The 21,169-nt window shown below is 38.8% G+C and overlaps 2 protein-coding genes across 5 annotated transcripts in view; one reads left to right on the forward strand and one right to left on the reverse strand.

Annotated features, from left to right (window-relative positions):
* LOC111334986 (complex I assembly factor TIMMDC1, mitochondrial) overlaps window positions 1-21,169 on the reverse strand; it is a 42,800-nt gene that overhangs the window by 786 nt on the left and 20,845 nt on the right. Inside the window, exons 1-7 of one of the 4 annotated variants that reach the window (XM_088761362.1) lie at window positions 6,721-6,836; window positions 4,560-4,628; window positions 3,910-3,975; window positions 3,219-3,476; window positions 1,567-1,634; window positions 1,319-1,397; window positions 265-369 (exon numbers count right to left, since the gene is read on the reverse strand). In XM_088761362.1, coding sequence (XP_088617488.1) covers window positions 265-369; window positions 1,319-1,397; window positions 1,567-1,634; window positions 3,219-3,476; window positions 3,910-3,975; window positions 4,560-4,627 — 644 coding nt within the window. In that variant the 5' untranslated portion in view covers window position 4,628; window positions 6,721-6,836. Of the gene's footprint in view, window positions 1-264; window positions 370-1,318; window positions 1,398-1,566; window positions 1,635-3,218; window positions 3,477-3,909; window positions 3,976-4,559; window positions 4,629-4,876; window positions 5,164-6,720; window positions 6,837-21,169 lie in introns of those variants that run through there. The other 3 variants (XM_022940801.2, XM_088761360.1, XM_088761361.1) reach the window with 3 other exon arrangements.
* On the forward strand, window positions 5,562-8,486 carry LOC111334970 (E3 ubiquitin-protein ligase TRIM45-like). Its single transcript, XM_088761356.1, has one exon. It carries the CDS (start codon window positions 5,627-5,629, stop codon window positions 7,886-7,888), a length of 2,262 nt encoding a protein of 753 aa, XP_088617482.1. The 5' UTR covers window positions 5,562-5,626; the 3' UTR covers window positions 7,889-8,486.

The raw sequence follows: 21,169 nt of genomic DNA on the forward strand, positions 1-21,169 counted from the left end.
CTCTGGGCAATCAAGAACAACTCAGTAAGTAGTGGGGAAGAGGACCTGAATCCAGGGTCAAAAGATTATACTCCGCCACATTGCCTCCTTCAAAACTAAAGTTATCACAATGTTTGGTTTTGTAGATGAAAAAAAAAAAATCTGTTGAACAAACAGAAGAGCAAGGACACCCATCCCTTTAAGGGCTTGCTTGAACAGAATAAAGCTAATAAAATATAAAATTCACAATGGATTAACTTAGGGTGAAAATAAAACATAACATACTGCTCTTCTTTTTCAACACTGCATTCCTCAGGTTGCTTTCTGTTCAGTTTGTATTCCTCTGGTAGAATTGCATTTCCAGCCTGTGCAAGTATTCCAAGGGGCAAACTGAAATTTAGAAAGTTAGAAGAGTATGAATTTAATTTATTTGGTGCTGTACAGTTATAAAACCACTGTCCAAGTTATACTGTACATTGGATAGTCAGAACAAATTAACTTAAAGGTGATCAATTAAACCAATTTTTGATTCACTCTAGAAAGATGCATCATTCAGCAACAACTTAATAAATGACCCACAGTTTTTGTCAAGTCTAAGATAATAAAAATTACTGTTTGTAACAGACATCAATTTAATGTCAATTCCATGTTTTATTCCATCTGATCAACTACCCTCAGTACACTGGTCAAATGCATATATCTTATTAACTAAGCACGAGGACCGCACTGGGAGAATATTGGCCCGAGGTCTTGACAGTACGGACTGAGCACAGTGAGGTCCGTACAAAAAAGACAGAGGGCCAATATTCTTCCAGTACGGTCCCGAGCAAGCTTGGTTAATAAGAGATTTATTACACGACTGAAGTTCAAAGGGACACAAGTGCAGTGTCATTCGGGACAGTGCCCAGTCCAATACTGAGAGAATATTGACCGGCAATAGAGCATTTTGATTGGTTGATTTTAGTTATTGGCCCTCTGACTTCCCGAGTCATGTAATAAAATACCATAAGGAAAATCCTTGCAAACAAGCAAGTGTCCTTGTCTGTAATCTTGAAAAAAATGCTACAATATCCACAATGATTCCATAATGTTCTATTCCTTCTATGCAAGTCTCGTTAAACAATTCTTATTCAAAATATAAAGGAAAAAAGAAAAACAAGCAATAAAAATACATGTGTGCCGAGGTTTGATGTGCTGGGTGTCAAGTGACTAAGTTTCGGCAGAGACTGGACCTAGTGCACTGAAAACCTAACATTTCCACTGTTGTACTATCTTCTATTGACTGTATCATGTTCAATAATATAGTCAGTTCATTTTCTTTTCAACAAAACTTGCCTACCTCAAACCACCTCCAAGTGCTGCTCCAACAGCCATTTTACGCCACCCGGATAATATGTTATACAAAACACCAGTTGAGGCTGTTATGTTCAAAGCAAAATGTTGTGGCAAATTAATTAACCTGATTAATAATACACTTTTAGTGAAATATTTTCATCACAGAAATAATAGAATTGTGAGTTTTTATTCTAAGAAAAGACATTTTACAAACTAGGTACCAAATAGAGTGATTTCCCTATTTAGACTAACCTCCACTGGCCATAAAATTCAGTGCATCATATCTGTTGCGATAAGCCTCTAGGGCAACCACAAGAAAGCTACATTTAAAAGTAAAAGAATATAATTTTTTTTTTCATTTGAACTAAACCTGAAACAATTTATTTCTATAAATATTGGAGTAGAACTGTCCATTTGTGACCACCTTGTGATTTAGATTTTTTCTTGTAGCTTTGAATTTGTCTCATGGGAGGTTAAGAGGGTCTCTATTATCAATTCAAGTAGATTCAAGTAAAGTAAGATCATTATAATCCCATATATCCTTTGAAAATCAATTGAATATTGCTCCTAGACTTGTAGTAATATTAACAGAAAGGTCAAGTCTGCTCTTAAACCTACTAACTTGCACCATTAGAACGTATCCCTGTTTCAACAGCAAGAATAGCCTGCGTAGCGGCCCTAAAGGGAGGGGGGAAGGGGATGGGGAGCCAAGCAGAGAGAGGCTTGGGGAGAGGAAGGAAGTGGAGTTATAACCAGCACAACGGTTCGTTTATCGTTGTTGGCCTCGAAGCGTGCAAGCAACACTTGAGCTTGGAAAATTAAACTTTTTCCAAACCCAGTCCGCAAAATAGCTACAAGATCCTTCTTTTTGACATAGAGCTGTTCCAAAGCTTGGCGCTGTTCATTTTTCAGATTGATTCCCCATTGTTCTAGGATGTTTTTCAATGTATTCTCATCAAAGTTAGCCTGCATGTACATCCTTGCATTCAAGAAGGGATTGCAATTTTTGTTCGTTTTTAAGTTGAACACAATTCAGTTTGCTTGCACAAACTTTAGAAATTACGGTATCAAAATTCGTTCTGAAAGTATTACTTTTTAACTATGATTTAAAAAGAGATTTTGTGTATAAACTGTAACTACTGAATTGACCGAGGCTCGAAGGTTTCACACCTTAACTCGAAAAACAATGCCACGGTTTGATTGACAGGCGATTGACCAATGGGAATTTTACGTTCACGAGATAAATGTTTTGAGAGGAATGCGGGCCTCTCGTAGCAGGCCCTTCCTTTCCTCTCCCTAAGCCTCTCTCCGCTTGGCTCCCCACCCCCTTCCCCCCTCCCTCTAGGGCCACTACGCAGGCTACAGCAAGAAGTGCCAACGAGTGCTACTCTTCCCCCCTGGATGGGATGGATACAGGTAGACCCCTTAAGACAGTTTTCTGCAACCTGTTTGAACTCTTGAGGAACAGAGAGAAACATGATCTTTCCCAAGAACACAACACAATGGTTTAGTTTGGGCTGCAATTTAGACCTTGATTCTGGGTCCAATAAACTAACCGCAAGTCTACTGAATATCCAATGTTAACTCGGGAAATTTTAGAAATGATTGAAGTATTCACTTGAGCCAAGAGGTCCTCCATAGCACTAAGCCACTAATAGTATTGCTACTCAACCCTGGAAGGGATGCCAGTCCATTGCAGATTAATTCACCTGCAGCATTTTGTCAGGCTTCCCTGACAGTTAACCCCTACCCCTTTCTTCTCCTGGGTGTAGAGAGGCACTGTAAAAGTAAAGCGTCTCTTTAATAATACAGCACAATTGCCTGGCCAAGTCTCAAACTAATACCTCTCATTGCAGAGCCTAGTGTGTTGACCTTAAGGTCACTGCATCTCGCACAACACTCACCTGTAAACACCCGCAAAGGCACCAGCTCTCCATCCCCAGCGCCATCCATACTTAACAAATCCCACAACTACAGATGCATGATAGCGACGCTGAGCGTGCATTACAGATTCATACACAGTCAACTGGTTGTGTCGTCGAAAGCTGTCATCTACAATTCGATAACCAAACCGACCACCAAAGACAAAGGCAAAAACAGTTGTTGTAAACATGACTGTTCTTATTTGTTCCATCTCTGGACAAAGTCCCTTTTCATAGCCTCTGTTGAGGAAAAAATGTTGTACATGTCTCCAGGCTGTTTAAACTTTGTTTAGGTGGGGGAAATATTACCTTTCCTTTAACCCTTTAACTCCAATGAGTGACCAAGACAGAATTTCTCCTTACAATATCAACATAAAGCAGACAAGCGGTGAGAATAAAGAAAAATGTCAGTTAGGAGATTATTAGTTGATCCAATATCAAATTCTCCAAAGCAACATCATCAGAATTGTATGGCAGAGGGTAAGGAGGATTACCCACGAGATATTAGGAGTTAAAAGGTAAACAAAAGTGTTCATAGCAGAGCAAAGGTTTTTCAATGTACCAGTGTACTATTGATTCAAAGTATTCATTATTAACAATTCTATCGATATCAACACGTTTGTGGCAGTTTTACTGCCAAGGCTTTTTGAAATATGTAAAAAGTCAGTCCTACCTTAATTTAAAAAATGCTTTCAAGAATTTATGCCATCCATCTTTATCAAGATGCTCATCACTCTGTCTAAAGAACAAAACATAAATATAATTCATCAATGAATTTGAATATATGAAAATCATGCATCTACTGCAGTTTCATGAAATGTATGATGAAGAGCTCATTTCATCTCAGAATTGTTACCAAATGAATGTATTTTCAGCATATCACTATTGATGAAAAGATTGACTTTCTGTGTGTGCAATGAGTTGTTAGCGACCTAATTTTAGTGTACTGAGAAACCGAAAACTAATTTATAAAATCAATAGATTTCAAAATCTATTATTCCATCTCATCACATCCTTCTCCAGAAGAATAATCCAAAATAATGATCCAGAAGAATTATCCAGCCGAATAATCCGCCAGAATTATCCAGAAAAACAATCCTGCAGAATTATCCCGCAGATTTATTCTAACAATGGAGTAAATTTTTTAAACAAACCCTTTTATTAAAAGGGCAATCCTAAAAGTCAGAACAGTGGAATGGCAGAATGGTTGGAAAATGACCCCAAATCGTAAAACATGGAACAGCGGAAAATGACCCCAGGTGGGATGGGGGGGCGGTAAAGGGGGGGAAACATGACATTAGTGATGGTCTCTATCGCACCCACCTGATTTCAAACAATGCTTCTACTCTATGCCAACCAGTTTCTTCTTGAGATTCACCATTCTCCAACATTCTAGTAGTTAATTGAAAAAATGCCTTTAAGCTTGAGTAAAACATACCACAAAAAGAGAAAAACACTCAAAGTTTGAACAGCGGTAAAAGTGGTTACTTTTCGACTTAAATCAATGATTTCAAGCTTTCAGGGGCTAATTAATGCAGTCTTCCAGAAAACATACCGATAGCGTGTTTTCTAAGCTAAGTGCGCGACAACATGGTAGATCTTGTGGTGAGAACATTATACATTTTTTATACTTTTCAAACCTTTCTTTGTAGAAGGGTTCCTTGAATCTCTCCCATAGTGTACATTTTGAAAGATCTTCGTCACCTTTTACAGACATCTTCCTTCTTAAATATTGTCCTCACGTGTTTTTGTAGTCAGGAAATGAACTAGGTAATTTTCGAGCATTGTTAACTGTACATCTTGGAATCAGGCGAAAAAACAACAATTGGAAATAAAACTCTCATGAAATAAACCTAAGTATTCATTGCAAGTCAATCAAGGGCGAGGCATTCAATAAAATAAACAGCCTTTAAAATTGACCACAGTTCAGGAAGCCATCTTGGCCGACAAGTGTAGGGAACTGAGACCAAACCTAAACCCTAGTGCCAGTCCCTGAGTGGCCCACCGTATTTACTCTTGGCGCTTGCCTCTAATGCGGCATTTATTTCAAGGACCGAGTATTCCAAAACTTGACGCGACTCCGAAATATCTTTTTGAAATTTTTGCGGTACATTTTTTATCCGGCAAGAATCTAACAAAGGTATTTTCTTGATCTGGCATAGCCTACTTGAAGTAGCACCCACCCCCTCCCCCGAAAAGTGAGTGGTAAACTTAGACGAATTTCTTAGAAATCTTGAATGTCAAATAGGCCTTTAGGTATCAAATGTGATTGGTCAATATTTATAGCGTTTCAGTCGGAAGACAACTCTGTTTTATTATTCTGTTTCATTATTCTGTTTTATTAATTTTTTACTATACAAAGCAATAGCCGTCCCTTCAAACTGTTAGTCATGGATATCAAAACCTTGCTTGAAAATCTTCATGAAGAAGTTTCCTGTTCTGTGTGTTTGACCACATTTACTGAACCAAAACAGCTGCCATGTTTGCACAACTTCTGCCTTCACTGTTTAACCGGAATTCAACGAAACAGTGGCCGCCATGATGTTATTACATGTCCTGAGTGTCGCAAGGAAAGCCAAGTCCCAGGAGGAAACCTAAGAGATCTGCCAACCAACTTTCGCATCAACAGATTACTAGATGTGTTGGCCATAAAGCAGTGCAGTTCTACTGGAGTCAAATGCAGAAACTGCGACAAAACAAGAGTGCAAAGTTTCTACTGTTTTCAGTGCTGTACATTCTGGTGTGAAGAGTGTATCACTGTGCATAACTTACTCAAAGCAAATAAAGATCACCGAGCTCGTGCACTGAAAGATTTTGAAGATCAAGACATCGAGGATGTCTTGAAGCGACCAGCATTTTGTTCCCGACAAGGCCACGAAAAGAAAGAGCTGGAGTTCTTCTGTGAGAAATGTGAAGAAACTGTTTGTTCTTCATGCGTTGTAACCGCTCACGATGGACATGTTAAAGTACTATTAGAAGAAGCGGCCAAGAAAAAGAAATCGCTAGTCGTGTCCACGATTGAATCCAACAAAGCAAAAGCACAAAGGATGAGAAACACAATCTTGAAACTTGACGAGAGTTCTCATAACATCGAAGCAAACGTTGCCAAAGTAAAAAGAAGCGCGCAACAGTTTGCAGAAAGCATGATCGCAGTTATTGAAGCCAAGAAACAGGAAATCATTGATGAAGTGGATCATGAGGCGCAACAATCCCTGGAACGTTTGCGAATACAAAGGATCGAGATGGAACAGAAAGTCAAAATGATCGAAACAGCAGTCACAAAAGCCGAAACGTTTTTAGAACGAAGCACAAACGCAGAGCTTACAAAGTTAGATGAGACAATAAACAAAATCATCCCGAAAGAAGGCGATGATGAACGTGAAGAAATAGACTGTGACCTTGAAGGTCTCCGTCAATTTATCTTCGAGGAAAACAAAGCCTTAAAGGCGAAAACAATACTTGAAGGGATCGGCCGTGTACTTACCTTTCGACCCAACGAGCTCGAGACCAAGGCGGATCAGTCAACTGCTGAAGGAAAAGGACTCACTGAAGCGATTGTTGGGATTGAAGCGACCTTCGTTTTAACAAAAAATGCCAAAGGGCAACAACGTTGCGAAAAGCGTGACCGAGTAACTGTGGAAACAAAAAATCAGCAGGGCCATGACTGTGCAACAGAAGTGCGAGTAAAAGATAACAACGATGGAAGCTTCAAAGTCGGCTATTTTGCAAAAGAAACCGGAAGATTCTGCGCGATAGGGAAGGTGAACGGACAAGAAGCTCTAGACAGTCCTTTCTCGGTGCAAGTTTCACCCAGACAATTCAGACCTGTGTTATCTTTTGGAAAGAGAAGTTCGTCTCCTGGAATGTTAAACGTTCCCTGTGGAGTGGCAGTGAATGAACGTAATGAAATTGCAGTGGCTGACTCAGGTAACCACAGGGTTCAGGTATTCAGTAGCGATGGAACTTGCATAAGATATTTTGGTAGCAAAGGTGATAAACAGGGAGAGTTTAACTGGCCTGCTGGGATAGCTTTTGGTAAAAACAATAACATTATAGTGGTGGACAGTGGTAACCACCGTGTTCAGTTGTTCAGTGAGCAGGGTGAGTACCTGAGCCAGTTTGGTGGGAAAGGAAATCTTGATCACCAGCTGTTTTATCCTCACGGCTTATCCGTAGAGAACGACGGAAATATAGTTATTGCTGATTCAAGAAACAAATTAATCAAGATCTTTTCTCCTAGAGGCCATTATTTAAAACAATTCGGGGGAGAGGGTTCTTTAACCTATCCCTTTCACTGCATACAGTATGAAAACCATTTCGTAGTGTCAGACTCCGATGAACATTGTATTAAAGTGTTTGATAGAAATGGTACTTTTCTGTACAAATTTGGAAAGAAGGGGGAGGGGGATGGGGAGTTCAACACACCTGGTTGTTTGTCAGTTAACAAGGCAGGACACCTGATGGTCTGTGACGGATCTAATCACAGAGTTCAGGTATTTGATCTTAGTGGAAAGTTTATGACAAAATTTGGATCAAAAGGAAAGAACAAAGGAGAATTTGATTTTCCTCGCTCTACTGCAGTGCTCAGCGATGGTCGAATAGTTGTGTCTGATTATAATAACAATCGCATTCATATATTTGAAGAGACTTAACATCACTGTGCCTTACAAGATTTAAATTTACTTTAAGCAAGTTTTAAACATGAAACTGCTTTCCACAAATGATGCATATTATCATTAAGAATCTTCTGAATGGTCAATCAAACTACAAAACAACCGATAACATTACCAATCTCAGAGATTGTGCATAAACTAAGTGTGATTTGTCAGTCGGCCTAGTCAATAAGCTCTTTTAGGTCAATAATAAAAGAGGCTTTGGAACTTTCGTTTGACATCAAATTTAATAGGATTGCAAGGTTATAAAATTCAGTTCTAATTCCACATTAAGCATACAAAGATTTATTAATTTCAAGTAATGGTACATCCAAGATAAACAGTTTCTTGAAGCCATGATTACTTCTTAAACTATTTCCGCCATGCTGAGTTGGAACCTTTTCCAGAGTAGACCAGGAGAGAGAATGGACTGCTTTTGGACATAAGTAGAAATTTGTTACTGTATAGTTAACTATGTGATAAAAAATTATAAATAATTAAACAGTAGAAAGGTATGTCATTAAAATAGTTGTGATTGTATCTACACTTGTATCTACAGCGTTTGGCAGAGTTTAATAAAAAGAGGGTGGATTTCAAACTTTCTGAATAATTTTATCTAGGACCAATTTATTTGGAGAAGTAGCAACTCACCTAGCTCATTGTGGGAAAAAGGTAAGATGGTGAACCTCAACAAATAGCTAATGCCGGAAGTAGGATTGCACTCTTAGGAGATTCGAGCCAACCGGAAGTTCTTTCATCGCATCTTGAAAGTTCATTGCGCAATACGGTAAAGCTCAAACTCACTCAAAAAATTGATTGAAAGCCACAAAGCTGGTATGGTGGGTTTGTGTACCCTCTGAAGCGTTAAGCAGGGAGGGGGCATTCGGTTTGATACTGATCAGAGTGAGAAACCAACGCTCTGCGGCTTGAATTAGCTGCTTCGCTACCCGGCCTTTATTTTCTTGAGGTTCTTGAACAACCACTAAATTGCGCGTTAACCGATTATTGGCGGATAGAAAACAGAGGGATTTAAAACGATTATCCGTTTTTTGGAAATTTGTCGTATTCAACCCCACTCTGTGATATTGCTGCGATCTAAATACTACGCAGTCCGTTGTTTGTCTTGTCATGAAAGCTGCTTTGTGCTTCGTTACGTAATTAGTCGCGTTGTCGTGGTTTCCTGTTCAATGAATCTTTACGCAATAATTGTCGACCCTTGTAGTCATAGTCTTTGTTAAAGTTAAATTCATCGCTTCTTTCTAGAAAAACTTCCATAATTTGCCAGAGAGAACTTGGGTAGAAGGAAGAAAATCAATTTATAGATAAATTTTAAAGAAACATACGGTATGTAGGCTATTTGATCTAGAAAATCAGTCAGTAAAACGACTTGGAAAAACATACACATGAGTAATATGTGACTCTGTGATGTGTTCAGGTGTGTGTGTAGTTTAAGCATGATAATAAAGCATCAAGTTGTGCGGAGTTGGTGTTTTATAAACCCTCCGTTCAGAGAGGCGGTGTTAACAGTGAATGTTGGGTTAGGAGGGAGAAATAGATGGAGTGTGAGATGGAGGGGCAGCCTGGGTGAAGCAATAAAAGGAATATGTTGAGAGATAGGAGAACAAATCTCGGATTTAAATTTAAAGCTTTTTCGTAGAACTCACGATCTTCCTGAACACCTTCAAGGAAATGAGGGTCAGCCTCTATTTTGACACACTGTCCATTATCTGATTGAAAACTGTCTGTCTCAGGTGACAGCTACATACTGAGCTTTGAATGTCAGAGGTCAACTTAAACTTAAACAATTCTCAGAAATCTTGCATTTCAAATATGTCTTCAGGCTTCTCATGTGATCGGTCAATATCAATAACATTTCAACCACAAGACTACTGAGCTGTTTAACGGTTCTTTGGCGTCACGGTAGTCGCTATTTATACCGCGATCATCGATTGGAGGTTGGTCTCCGAGTATTTTTCTCTGTATTCTAAAGGAAAATTTATCTTTACACAAAACAAAAGTGAACAAAATAGAAAAAGAAACAGATGACATCTATGAGAAGCAATTTTTCGCTACCAAAGGTCACAGTTCCGCTTCCTCTTGTTCTGAGGTACCAAATTACAAACATGTGTGAAGGGACTGGTAACCAAAAATTCTTAAAACCACCAATGAGAGTTAAGAAATTCATCCTACAATAAAAACCACCACGTTCTCTACATGGGTGACTAAAGATCAAAGAGTCAAATCTCTGGCTCCTCATCTCTCGAGAAAAGAATATTTAAACGATTAAACTGGCTGGAAGAGCGAAAGTGAAAAGTGGAGAATGGGGAAAAAGAGAATGTTCTGAGTAGAAGGAACAAAAGCAGGTTAAGCATAGGAGGATTTCGGTTTCCAAGTAAAAAGAAGCGCGCAGCAGTTTGCAGAAAGCTTGATCGCTTTTATCGAAGCCAAGAAAAATGAAATCTTTAATGAAGCGCATCATGAGGCGTAACAATCCCTGGAATGTTTGCGAATACAAAGGATCGAAATGGAACAGAAAGTCAAAATGATAGAAACAGCAGTCACAAAAGCTAAAACGCTTTTAAAACGAAGCAACAGCGCAGAGCTTGCAGAGTTAGATAAGGCAATAAACACAATCATCCCGAAAGAAGTCGATGACGAGCGCGAAGAACTAGAGTGTGACCTCGAAGGTCTGTGTCAATTAATCTTTGAGGAAAACAAAGCCTTAAAGGCAAAAACAATACATGGGGGAATCTGCCGTGTATTTACTGTTTCCTTACTCGGAACTGGTCAGCTCAGACGACCACCACAAACCGTATAATATTATCCAAACTTTAATGATTATTCGATCTAAGAGAAATACATTATAATTCGAAATCATAAAACGCAAATTTAGTCATAATCTCATGGCAAATTTCAAGAAAACATGACTGGAAACTTACTTCTGTGGCGGGTCGTAAAAACAGGTTTCTCACTTCAGGTTAGCAGATTCGGGTAAGCGAACAGATACAAAACTCGACTTCTCTCTCTTACTGATTCTTCTGAAAAACTGGTTTAAGTCACGACAAGCTAACACTTAAAATCATTGTGAGGAATTAATGTCAATCACGAGTTGTGTTAATTGAATTATATCTGTCATCATAGGCAACGCCTATTTACTAAACGAAACATTTACCTCTGAGTCCAAAGCGGATCAGTCGACTGCTAAAGGAAAAGACTCACTCAAGCGATTATTGGAATTCAAGCGAACTTTGTTTTAACAACAAAAAATGCCAAAGGACAACAATGTTACGAAAAGCGTGACCGAGTAACTGCGGAAATAAAGAATCAGGAAGGCCATGACTGTGCAACAGAAGTGCGAGTGAAAGATAACCACGATGGTAGCTACAAAGTCAGCTACTTTGCCAAAGAAATAGGAAGATGCCAAACAGTAGTCAAAGTGAACGAAGAAGAAGTTCGAGGAGTCCTTTCTCGGTTGAAGTTTCAGCCAGACAATTCAGACCCGTGTTATCTTGTGGACAACAAGGTTCGTCTCCTGGAATGTTAAGCGATCCCTGTGGAGCGGCGGTGAATGAATGTGATGAAATTGCAGTGGCTGAGTGGGATAACCACAGGGTTCAGGTATTCAGTAGTGATGGAACTTACTTAAGATCTTTTGGTAGCAAAGGTGATAAAGAGGGAGAGTTCAACTGGCCTGCTGGGATAGTTTTTGATAAAAACAACAGCATTATAGTGGCGGACTGGCTTAACCACCGTGTTCAATTGTTCAGTGAGCAGGGTGAGTACCTGAGCCAGTTTGGTGGGAAAGGAAATCTTGATCACAACATGTTTTTACCTCAGGGTGTATCTGTAGAGAATGACGGAAATATAATTATTGCTGATTCAGGTAACAAATTAATCAAGATCGTTTCTCCTAAAGGCCATTATTTAAGTAAATTCGGGGGTGAGGGTTCTTTAACCTTTCCCTTTCACTGTATACAGTATGAAAAATATCTCATAGTGTCAGACTCAGCTGAACATTGTATCAAAGTGTTTGATAGAAATGGTAATTTTTTGTACAAATTTGGAAAGAAGGGGGAGGGGGATGAAGAGTTCAATAACCCTCCTTGTTTGTCAGTTAATAAGGCAGGACACCTGATGGTCTGTGATGCATTGAGGCTCAGAGTTCAGGTATTTGATCTTAGCGGAAATTTTATAACAAAATTTGGAATAAAAGGGGACAATAAAGGAAAATTTAATCTTCCTACCTCTACCGCATTGCTCAACGATGGTCGAATAGTTTTGTCTACTTATGGTAACCATCGCATTGAGATTGAGATATTTGAATAGACTAACATCAGTATGCCTTAAAAGATTTGAATCAATTGTGTGCAACGTTCAAACATGAAACTGCTTTCGACAGTTGATGTATATTCTCGGTAAGAATCTTCTGAATGGTCAGTGGAACTACAAAACAACCAATCACATCACAAATTTCAGAAATTGCTCATTAAAACCCTTTACTTGAACTCCCAAGAACTGATTGGTCAATTCTCTTGTCTGGCTGTTACACATTTCTTTGTGAGTTAGTTTTGAGAACTTGGTGTTAAATCAAGATAATAACTTCTACCTGATAACTTTGAGTATTGAGGAACTTTTAAATCTTCTTCTGGAATTTTGGTCTTATTATTAACAGACGTTCCGACTGAAACCATTGGTCTTCATCAGTGTAGTTTGTCACGTGGTAAATCACTCTCACGTGACAAACGTCGGGAAACGAAGACGAGGGCCCGGTCTCAAGTCTGAAACACTGAGAGAACCGGAGTCCCCCCTTTCTTTTCAGGGTTGGGTCCTCTACCCTTTCCTATATCGCTTCTTTTATCCGCACGGTCTCAAGTGTGAGACAGAGAGAACCGGAGTCTTCCCTTTCTTTTCCCATATCGCTTCTTCCCACTCCCTCATTCCTCGACGTTTGTCACGTGATAGTGATCTACCACGTGACAACTACACTGATGAATACCGATAGTCTCAGTCGAAACGTCTGTTAATAATTAAGACGAAAATTCCAGAAAATTTCTACTTGATAAGTTTGAGTATTCTCATTACCTGTTTGCTGGATAATGTATGGATATCATAGGGAGAAGTTTCATGTTAATCTCTTCTGGGAGTTTAAGGGTCACGCTAAATGTGATCTGTCAGTCAGCCTGGTCAATAAGCTCTTTAAGGTCAATAATTGCACAAGTCTTAAAACTTTTGTTTGATCATGATCAAGTCTTATACTATGACAAGAATATGAAATACCAAATCATTAATTATATTAGGAGGCATAGCTTTAAGTAATGTTACATCTAAGATAAAGCAATTGTACAGCCTTAGTTATTTGCTCGAATGTTTCCACCATGCTGAGCTGGGAACCTAGTCCTGAGTTAAACCAGTGGAGTAAATGGACTGCTTTTCAACATTTAATTTAGTAAAATTTTGTTTTTGCATATATAAGTATGCAATATAAAATTGTAAATAATCAAAATGTAAAAATAAGTCAATAAAACGGTTGTGATTGTTTTTAAACTTTGCAGTATAATAAGTGTTTGATAAAAACAAAAAAGGCTGATTCGAAACTTTCTGAGTGATATTTGAGCAGTTTACTAGGAGTGGTTGTACATTCACCCGCTAAAATATATGTGTTTCACCAGCCGGGAGGTTCGTATTGGGAAAAACTGTGCCCGAGGTCAAGATCTTGGATACCGCCCGAGGCCACAGTTTTTTCCAAAACGGACCGACCTATGCGGGTGAATAACATTTTTATTTCTTTCTAATACATAACTACCCTCCGAGCAGAGCCTTTTCTTCTTTTCTTCTTTTAACCCCCAAAGGGAAAAGACTCTGTCGACATCCTGTTGATGCTTTGAAATGTCGAAAGCCCACGGTTGGAGACTGAGCCTAAGTGCCAGTCCCAACAGCCCAAGTGCGCTTAGGTCTCTGGGAAAGCTTCTTCAAGCACAAATTTCAAAATGGCTACCCGTCCAGCACTCGAGAGTGAAAAAGGTTCTCCAAATGACTCAGACACTGATACTTCGGAACCTCAGCCATCTACTGCAAAAAAAAGGAAATCAGCTACCCTTGAAGCATGCTCTCGTCGGCAAACTAGTGTGACGTCACTCAGCGCTTCAGTGCGACGTCACTCAGCGCTTCAGTCCCGTTTCAGTAGAAAAAGAAGGATCGTGCACATATACGTTTCATAACCGCAGTTCATATATATGTATTTCATATATATTTGTTGTTTGATTTATCATCTAAGGGTTTATGTCGAATTAATTTGATGGCCTGCTCCCAGTTGGCTTGTTAGCTCAATTGGTAGAGCGCTGCACTAGTATCGCAGAGGTCAGTGGTTCGAATCCCGTACAGGCCTGAATTTTTTTCAGGTCTGATTTTCACTATTGCTTAAATAGTGCTTTACTGCGAAGGATCGTGCACATATACGTTTCATAACCGCAGTTCATATATATGTATTTCATATATATTTATTATAAGTGCAAGTGAAAGATAGCAACGATGGAAGCTACAAAGTCAGCTACTTTGCCAAAGAAACCGGAAGATGCCAAACAGTAGTCAAAGTGAACGAAGCAGCAGTTCATGGCAGTCCTTTCTCGGTTCAAGTTTCACCCAGACAATTCAGACTCGTGTTATCCTTAAGTCAACAAGGTTCGTCTCCTGAAATGTTACGCAATCCCTGGGGAGTGGCAGCGATTGAACGTAATGAAATGGTAGTGACCGAGACAGATAACCACAGGGTTCAGGTATTCAGTAGCCATGGAACGTACTTAAGATCTTTTGGTAACATAGGTGACAAACAGGGAGAGTTCAACTGGCCTGCTGGGATAGCTTCTGATAGAAACAGTAACATTATAGTGGTGGACAATGGTAACCACCGTGTTCAATTGTTCACTGAGCAGGGTGAATACCTGAGTCAGTTTGGTGGTAAAGGAAATCTTGATCATCAGCTGTTTAATCCTCTTGGCTTATGCGTAGACGACGGAAATATAATCATTGCTGATTCAGACAACAAATTAATCAAGATGTTTTCTCCCGAAGGCCATTATTTAAGTAAATTGGGGGGTGAGGGTTTTTTAACTTTTCTCTTTTACTGTATACAGTCTGGAAAATATCTGATAGTGTCAGACTACGATGAACATTGTATCAAAGTGTTTGATAGAAATGGTAATTTTTTGTACAAATTTGGAAAGAAGGGGGAGGGGAATGGGGAATTCAACAAACCTCGTGGTTTGTCAATTAACAAGGCAGGACACCTGCTGGTCTGTGATTCATTGAATTTCAGAGTTCAGGTATTTGATCTTAGTGAAAAGTTTATAACAAAGTTTTGATCAAAGAGGGAGAAGAGAGGAGAATTTAATCCGCCTGTCTCTACTGCTGTACTACGAAAAGGAACACCCTGCATTAGCTAAAAGAATTGCTTACTTTTTAAGGAGAATTTTCCAGCAGAGAAAGCTTAGCGACTGTCAGAATCTGTTTTAGCTACGAAATACGGTAGAAATCGATTATTTATTGACAGAACCCAAGAGTCATTTTTCCCGTACAGAACGCGTTCTCTATTATTCTGTCACGCAATGCTAACTATAAATCAAAGGCGGCTGGCGTTGGAATTCTGCCTGCTGTTCCAGAATAATAATATGTGTGGTAAGTTTACCCGAGGAAACCCTCTAGAATATCATCACCAAATTGTTGGCTCGCATAGTGAAACAGAACACTGACAAGACGGGCCGTATAATAATACGGGCCGTACAATAATACGGGCAGTATAATAATAGGAAGAAACGCGTGAAGTGTAATGTATTATATCACTAAGCGTTGTTACTGTTTAATGTGCGTTTAACTTGTAATTTCTACGGTTTTCTGTTTACAGGGTCTTCGTGTTCGTACTACGAAAACGAAGACCGGGTCTTAGGTCTTAGGTCTTCGTTTTCGAAAAAATACACGCGAATAATAGTTGTTTATCAGTTAACAAGGCAGGACACCTGATGATCTGTGATACATTTAATCACAGAGTTCAGGTATTTGATCTTAGTGGAAAGTTTATAACAAAATTTGGATCAAGAGGAGACAAAAAAGGAGAATTTGACCTTCCTGTCTCTGCTGCAGTGCTCAGCGATGGTCGAATACTTGTGTCTGAATTTGCTAACAATCGCATTCAAATATTTGAATAGACTAACATCAGTGCGCCTTAAAAGATTTGAATTAATTTTATACAACTTTTAAACATGAAACTACTCTGGAGAAGTGGTGTATGTTCTCAGTAAGAATATTCTGAATGGTCAGTTGAACCACAAAACAACCAATCACATCACAAATTTCAGAGATTGCGCATTAAAACCCTTTAACTCCCAAGATCTGATTGATCAATTCTCCCCTCTGGCTGCTACGCATTTCTTTGTGAATTAGTTACGAGAATTTGGAGTTATATCAAGATGAGAACTTCTACCTGATAAGTTTTAGTATTCTCATTACCTGTTTGCTGGATAATGTATGAATATCATAGGAAGAAGTTACAGGTTAATCACTTCTGGGAGTTAAAGAGTTACACTAAGTGTGATCTGTCAGTCAGCCAAGTCAATAAGCTCTTTTAGGTCAATAACTACACAGGTTTTAAAACTTTTGTTTCATGTCAAGTCTAACACGATGACAAGAATACAAAATTCAGTTGTACCAGATCATTAATTATGTTTAGAGGTACAGCTTCAAGTAATGTTACATCTAAGATAAAGCAATTGTACAGCCATAGGTATTTGTTCGATTGTTTTCACGATACTGAGCTGGGAACCTATTCCTGAGTTAAACCAGCAGAGTATTTAGACTGTTCTTTGACATTTAATTTGGTAAAATTTTCTTATTACATATATAAATATGCAATATAAAATTGTAAATAATCGAAATATAAAAATATGTCAATAAAATAGTTGTGATTGTTAGTAAACTTTGCTGTATACTAAGTCTTTGATAAAAACAAAAAAGAGTGATTCGAAACTTTCTGACTGATTTACGAGCAATTTACAAGGAGACGTTGCACATCCACCCGCTAAAATAATCTCATTAAAAAAGGCATTAATAATTCATGAGCTGATTAGCCTATCACACGAGGCAAATCGATCACGTGTATGAACCTTTATAGCCGGTATAGAATAATCATTCTGAAAAGTCCGGAGAGGGTTTTGATTTCGGTCTCGGGGAAAATCGGGGTACGATTCATAAACAACTAAATCATCAATGAATTATTAATGAAAATATGATTACTATGATCACTAGAGATCTTTCACGTTAGTTTTAATACCAAATTATTCCCCAAAAGGCAGCATACAAAAAAATTAACCGCAGTAAACAACAAAGTATATAAATAGCTTTATTTACAAGCCGGAAGTAGTGTTTCACCCCTGAGAGATCCAAGCCAACCGGAAGCTCTTTCAGTGCACCCTTGAGAGTTTGTAACGCAACACGCTAATGCTAAATGCGCTTCCGACTGTTTTGTGAAAACTAAAATCCTTCCCAGAGATAAATAATGGCCAGTTTTTTTTTTTTTCGTAAAACGCGGCCATGCCCTAAACTTTGTTTCTTTTATAACTTCAAGTTCCGAAAACATCACGTAATTCGGGGTTACTTGATTGCTCCTTCCACTGGTAGGCAACTTCAGACACGGGTAATGCTCGCAGCTGTTGGCGCAGAAAACAAAGACATGTCCATAGCTAATTAGTGGAGCGCGCATGTTTGGACGCTAAGAAAAGTTGTACAAACCACACAGAGTGGACGGCAGCAGGAATCTTTCCTTTAAATAATTTACTACTGTTATTACTGTTGTAAGCGTATTCCACGTGTACTTGCGATTTATTTTGCTGAGATGTGTTACTATTTGTTAACCCAAAGATGGCGGATTAGAGTTAATGATGTGACCTGATGTTTGTTCTCTTTTTATGGATTGGATTTGCTTTGATATTACATGAGGTGTGAAATGAGAAACTTGTAACCCGGATGAAAAAGCACATGTTTTGGAGTAGAGAAGGTTTTTTTTTGGCTTTGTAAAAAAACTGACAGAGTTTCGGAATAAATTGTGGTAAACAAGTTACAAATTATGTCCATTTGAAGTCTCGGCAACACCTGATTTAATAAATTTTCTGATTAAAGATCTATCTATCTGCATAAGAATGCTCTTGGCCAGCCACTTGGTGCTGTGTTCGTCTACCAGCCTCTTCGAGCCCATATTTACTTGCTGGTCAAAAAAGGTCTTGATGGGCCACACATTAATGAGAATCACAGAGAACATGGGTGTAGTTTAATAAGAACGAGAAGGCGAAAGAGATAAAGTCATGAGTAATCCAGGATCGCATTAATTTTGCTATACTCTTCTCTGTGATTGGTACAAAAAAAAAAAAACTCGCACTACTAAACCAATCGGGTGCAAAACTAAAACCAGTCACGACCTGTTCGTCTGCATTTTCCCGCGCTTTAGGCGGTTTGCCTGTTTTTAATAAAGGCTGATAGTTTCGAAAGAAACTGTTTGGGGCTGCGTCGGTGGGAGTAACGAAATAATTTGGATATATCAACAAAGTTGAAATGGTAAATTGGCCACCGTAATGATTACAAAAGCTGACGTTTCGAGCGTGAGCCCTTCGCCTTTCGCTCCGACGAATTATTGCCTGTTTTTACTTTGATTACTCATTGGCTTACGATTCAGGTAGTTTTCTCGTTCTTCAATCTCCCCAAAGCTCTTTCTCACATTTCCCTTTTGCTAACTTTGCTGTTGCATTTACAAATCTGGTCACTTGCGTTTTCCCGCGCTTTAGACAAATTTGTTGTTTTTATCTTAAGTTCTTATTGGCTGCTTGTGATATTTCCTTCAATCTGATTGGCTGTTATGATTACTTTGCTTTTGGTTTGAAAACTCAATCGAATAGCGCGCTATGTTTATGTCGGACGAAGAGTCTATTGGTAAGAAAATAAAAAAAAACTCACCCCTGGTAGTTCTTGCTTAAATATTTCAGTTCTTTACGAATAAACGATGAGTTCAGCGGGCAACTAATCTGATTTTTCGACGAATCAAATTCCAGATCTTCGGATTTCAAAAGGAATCGAGTGCCAGACTTTTGCATTTCACAGGGTCTTTCTGATCTTCGGGTTTCGAGCTCGGATGGTCACCGGAACGCAAACCCTAGGAATTTGGAAATCTAAAATCTAGATTTGGAGTCCTTGTGCGGGGACTCGATCGGATGTTTTGGTTTCCTCCACGTTCGTGACCAAACAAATAGCTGCGTTCGGCTTCATTAGAAAGAATATGGTTCGAAAGATTTTAGCATCGCATGTCAAAGTGCCCTTCCACGTCCACAACACTTGTCACAGCGCTTGTATCCCACAGCCATACAATCATGACACGGCTGGGAATAAAAGTGAGATGAGAAACATGAAAAGAAGAATAAGAAGAATAATGTAATGTTTAGAAACCTCTCTTACATTGACCCTGGGTGCATGTTGGCTTAAAATGTTAAAGTTATTAGAGATTGACTCCAAGTTCTGCAGTCAAGCATCGCTATAGGCTCCCTATTTTTTGTATTGTTGACCAAGCGTGTGATCACGATGGTTGGATATTGGTCAAGTTTGTTTTGCGTTTCCCTGCATAGTCTCCTGAACAGGTGTATTGTTTTGCCTTTTTTCCTTCTCTTTTTGCGCGAATCATCCTAATTCAATTAATGTACATCATGGAGAAGAAGGAAAGGAAGGGGGTGGGGCTATATAATAAGCTGTATTCTTAAACCTTTGCACCCTATTATCAGTATGCATATTCTCCATACTGTTCTCTATACATTTCTTAAGGTGCTGAAAAGGATTATTTGTTTAACAATCAAGAGCTTTTTTAGTTGGTAATCATTTCCTTTATTCTCCTGACCTCAATGTGATGTTATAGCAAAGTTTATTTCAAGGTTTTAGTGTAACACAGCCGTGACAGTGTAAGTCATGCAATCATCAAAAAGTTATCACAAAATATAAATAAATAATACAAAATTTCCACGGGCTCGGACGTCGCAAAATCAAGGTTTACTATACTGATTCAAAAAGCTATGTGTCGTAGTATTACAACGTACTGCTAAATGATCTTTTTACATGAATAAAACGAACTATCGACTTCAAAACATAGCTCCTCAACTGTGGCAGTCAGTGTCGTCCACGGAAACAACATGCATGACAGCCGATTACGTAACCTGACAAGTTTCCATTTATCACGTGATAAATGATAAATTATCGCGCGATAATTTCCATTTATCGCGCGATAATTTCCATTTATCGCGCGATGATTTCCATTTATCGCGCGATAATTTCCAATTATCGGGCGATAATTTCCATTTATCGCGCGATAATTTCCATTTATTGCGCGATAATCTTCATTTATCGCGCGATAATTTTTCATTTATCGCGCAATAATTTCCATTTATCGCGCGATAATCTATCATTTATCGCGCGATTAAAAAAAAATGTGTCATGTCCCCTATGGGCCACCGTACTTCTGGGATAAGGACGATAAACTGTAGGTCTTGTCTCCAGTCGCATCAGTCTCTGTGATGGTTAGTTGAGGACATTAGAGAACTCTCATAATTCTTGCAAAGAGCAGGGGAGATAACTCCAAGAGGTGTGTTCTGACCTTGTTATACAGGCACCCCATTCAAACCAGCTCGAATGCTAGACTAAGCCAGCCTGCCTGAATTACGCAAGTGAATTAATAAATGGATACTGTCTTTTAATTTTAAGGTCAGCCACTAGACAGAACTGTTAATGGACCTGCCCCACCTCCATGGAGCATTCCTGCCCAGTTCCGTCAGTTGTTTAATGACTTTACAACCAATATTCAAGTTCCTCACACCACAACCATCCAGGTATGTACATTATTTTTTTGTTAGGTGACAGTGCCCTTCTTTAACCTTTTTACCCCTTAGAGTGACTAACATCTTATTTCTCCTTACAATATCAAACCTGAATCACATATAAAGGTCAGGAGAATAAAGGAAATGAACACCAACCAAAAACGCTCTTGATTGTTACACAAATCTCCTCGTCAGCGCCTCAGGAAATGTACAGAGAACAGAATGGAGAATATGCATATTGATCTTAGGGTGCAAAAGCTAAGAATACAACTTACTGTATAGCTAGCCTCACCCTCCTCCCCTCTCCTCCAGAAATGAACATGAATTGAATTGGGATGATTTGCGCTAAAAAGGAAGGGAAAAAAAGGCAAAATATTACAAGTTTTAAGCG

This window comes from Stylophora pistillata, chromosome 5 (assembly GCF_964205215.1).
Source record: "Stylophora pistillata chromosome 5, jaStyPist1.2, whole genome shotgun sequence".
In the NCBI taxonomy this organism is placed as follows: Eukaryota; Metazoa; Cnidaria; class Anthozoa; order Scleractinia; family Pocilloporidae; genus Stylophora; species Stylophora pistillata.

What these genes read in the sequence shown, in the direction of transcription:
- LOC111334970 (XM_088761356.1), top strand. Translation starts at nt 5,627, where the DNA reads ATGGATATCAAAACCTTGCTTGAAAATCTTCATGAAGAAGTTTCCTGT.